Here is a 1891-nt window from a genome sequence, read left to right as displayed (position 1 = left end):
TTTGCAAGGTTGGCAGAAAACTGGCATCGTTATCCTCATTATCTGTAAGGAAACTAAGGTTGGGAGAGGTGAGTGGTGTGTGCAAGGACATCAAAGTGGTCAAGAGTCTAACTCAGAGTAGGGTCTGATTCTTCTGACTCCAAAACTAATACATTTTTTTAAAATGGATCCTGCACTCTCAATGAAAATGAAGAACTTCTGAAAATTAGGATGTTGATATTGACTATTTTGGTTCGATATTTTAGACAGAGTTTTAGAATGAATGGCCCTTTGAGACCATATATCCCAACCCTCACATGTTCCACGTGAGCCACCAGCCAGTCAGGCTCATATGACCCTCTAGAAGTTGAATTTCATCCAAGGCATTTGACTCCAAATTCAGCCTTCTTTGTATGACAAGAGGCTACCTTCACACATGCCCCAGGAGCCTACCAGATTCCTTTGAGAACAGTGGATGTCCCATGTCCTTGTCTGGAGCATAAAGTTTTCCAGTGAAGGGTGAGTAGGGCTGAAAGCTGCTACTCCTGCTCATCTCAGAGCATCAGGAAGCCTGAGAAGGAAACAGGATGCTGGCTTTTGGGCCCACCCCCATGCACCTGCGGCCCCGCTCAAGGGCTCGACTCACCTCCCAAGGTTCCAGGTAAGCCCAAAGCTGCTCCCTCAAGCAAGAAGTTTGAACCTCAGCTGTAGAGGCCTCCTTGCCTCGACTTTCAAGGGATCTCTTGGATTTCAGCGTGGGGGCTGCTGTTCCCACCCTTTGTCTCTGGGCTGGCCTGGTTGGGCCACAGGACAGCTCTGTGGCTAATGGTCAGTGAAGAGCATCTGGCTGCCTTGCTCTGGAGCCCTTTCTTTTCAAGTTCAAATGTCAGATTGGAGTAATAAATGTCTTCCAAGGGCTTTTCATTCTTTCTGAGGATGTTGCTGGCCAATCGGAAGAGGAAAATCAGCCCATAGATGCCAAAGATGGTGAGGATATACCAAGCGGCTCTGGTCCCATCTGAAAGCTTCAGGGCCCTGGTGGAATTGCTGCTGTTTCTTCCCTCCATGCGGTCCCCCAGCAGGTGCCCCAGGATGCGGCTGGCTTGGGTCTGGTTGGCCCAATGCCCTGAGAAACAGAGATGTCTGTGTGAGACCCACATTCTGGGCTGAAGGCTGCCTGGCCAAGCCAGTGGCAGTGTGTTCATGTCAGTGGGGAAATGGGACTGCTGAAAGAGGCTTTTTCTGCTCAATAGGTAGAAGCCTCACAACACACATGTCAATATATTTTAAAAATTTTTTTAATTGGAGCATCATTGCTTTACAACACTGTGTTCATTTCTGCTGTACAATGAAGCGAATCAGCTGTATGCATACCTACATCCCCTTCCTCTTGAACCTGCCTCCCACCCCTGCCATCCATCTCTCTAGGTCATCACAGAGACTGAGCTGAGCTCCCTGTGCTATACAGCGTCTTCTCACTCAGTTCAGTTCAGTTGCTCAGTCGTGTCTGACTCTGCGACGCCATGGACCGCAGCACTATTTTACTGTATTCACTATTTTACACATAGTAGTGTGTATGTACGGAGAAGGCAGTGGCACCCCACTCCAGTACGTGTATGTATGGAGAAGGCAGTGGCACCCCACTCCAGTACTCTTGCCTGGAGAATCCCAGGGACGGAGGAGCCTGGTGGGCTGTAGTCCATTGGGTTGCTACGAGTCGGGCACAACTGAGCGACTTCACTTTCACTTTTCACTTTCATGCATTGGAGAAGAAAATGGCAATCCATTCCAGTGTTCTTGCCTGGAGAATCCCAGGGACGGAGGAGCCTGGTGGGCTTCTGTCTATGGGGTTGCACAGAGTTGGACACGACTGAAGTGACTTAGCAGCAGCAGCAGCAGCAGTGTGTATGTA

At 49.4% G+C, this 1891-nt stretch overlaps 1 protein-coding gene across 1 annotated transcript; it reads right to left on the bottom strand.

Moving 5' to 3' along the window:
• Positions 1–710: 710 nt before the first annotated feature.
• On the bottom strand, positions 711–1139 carry SMIM34 (small integral membrane protein 34). Its single transcript, XM_005901611.2, has one exon. The coding sequence runs from the start codon at positions 1137–1139 to the stop codon at positions 711–713; it is 429 nt and encodes a 142-aa protein (XP_005901673.2).
• Between the last annotated feature and the right edge of the window lie 752 nt (positions 1140–1891).

The sequence above is a fragment of the Bos mutus genome, chromosome 1 (genome assembly GCF_027580195.1).
Source record: "Bos mutus isolate GX-2022 chromosome 1, NWIPB_WYAK_1.1, whole genome shotgun sequence".
In the NCBI taxonomy this organism is placed as follows: Eukaryota; Metazoa; Chordata; class Mammalia; order Artiodactyla; family Bovidae; genus Bos; species Bos mutus.
The sequence above is the reverse complement of the archived record's forward strand: the minus strand, read 5'-3'. Positions and strand labels throughout refer to the sequence as shown.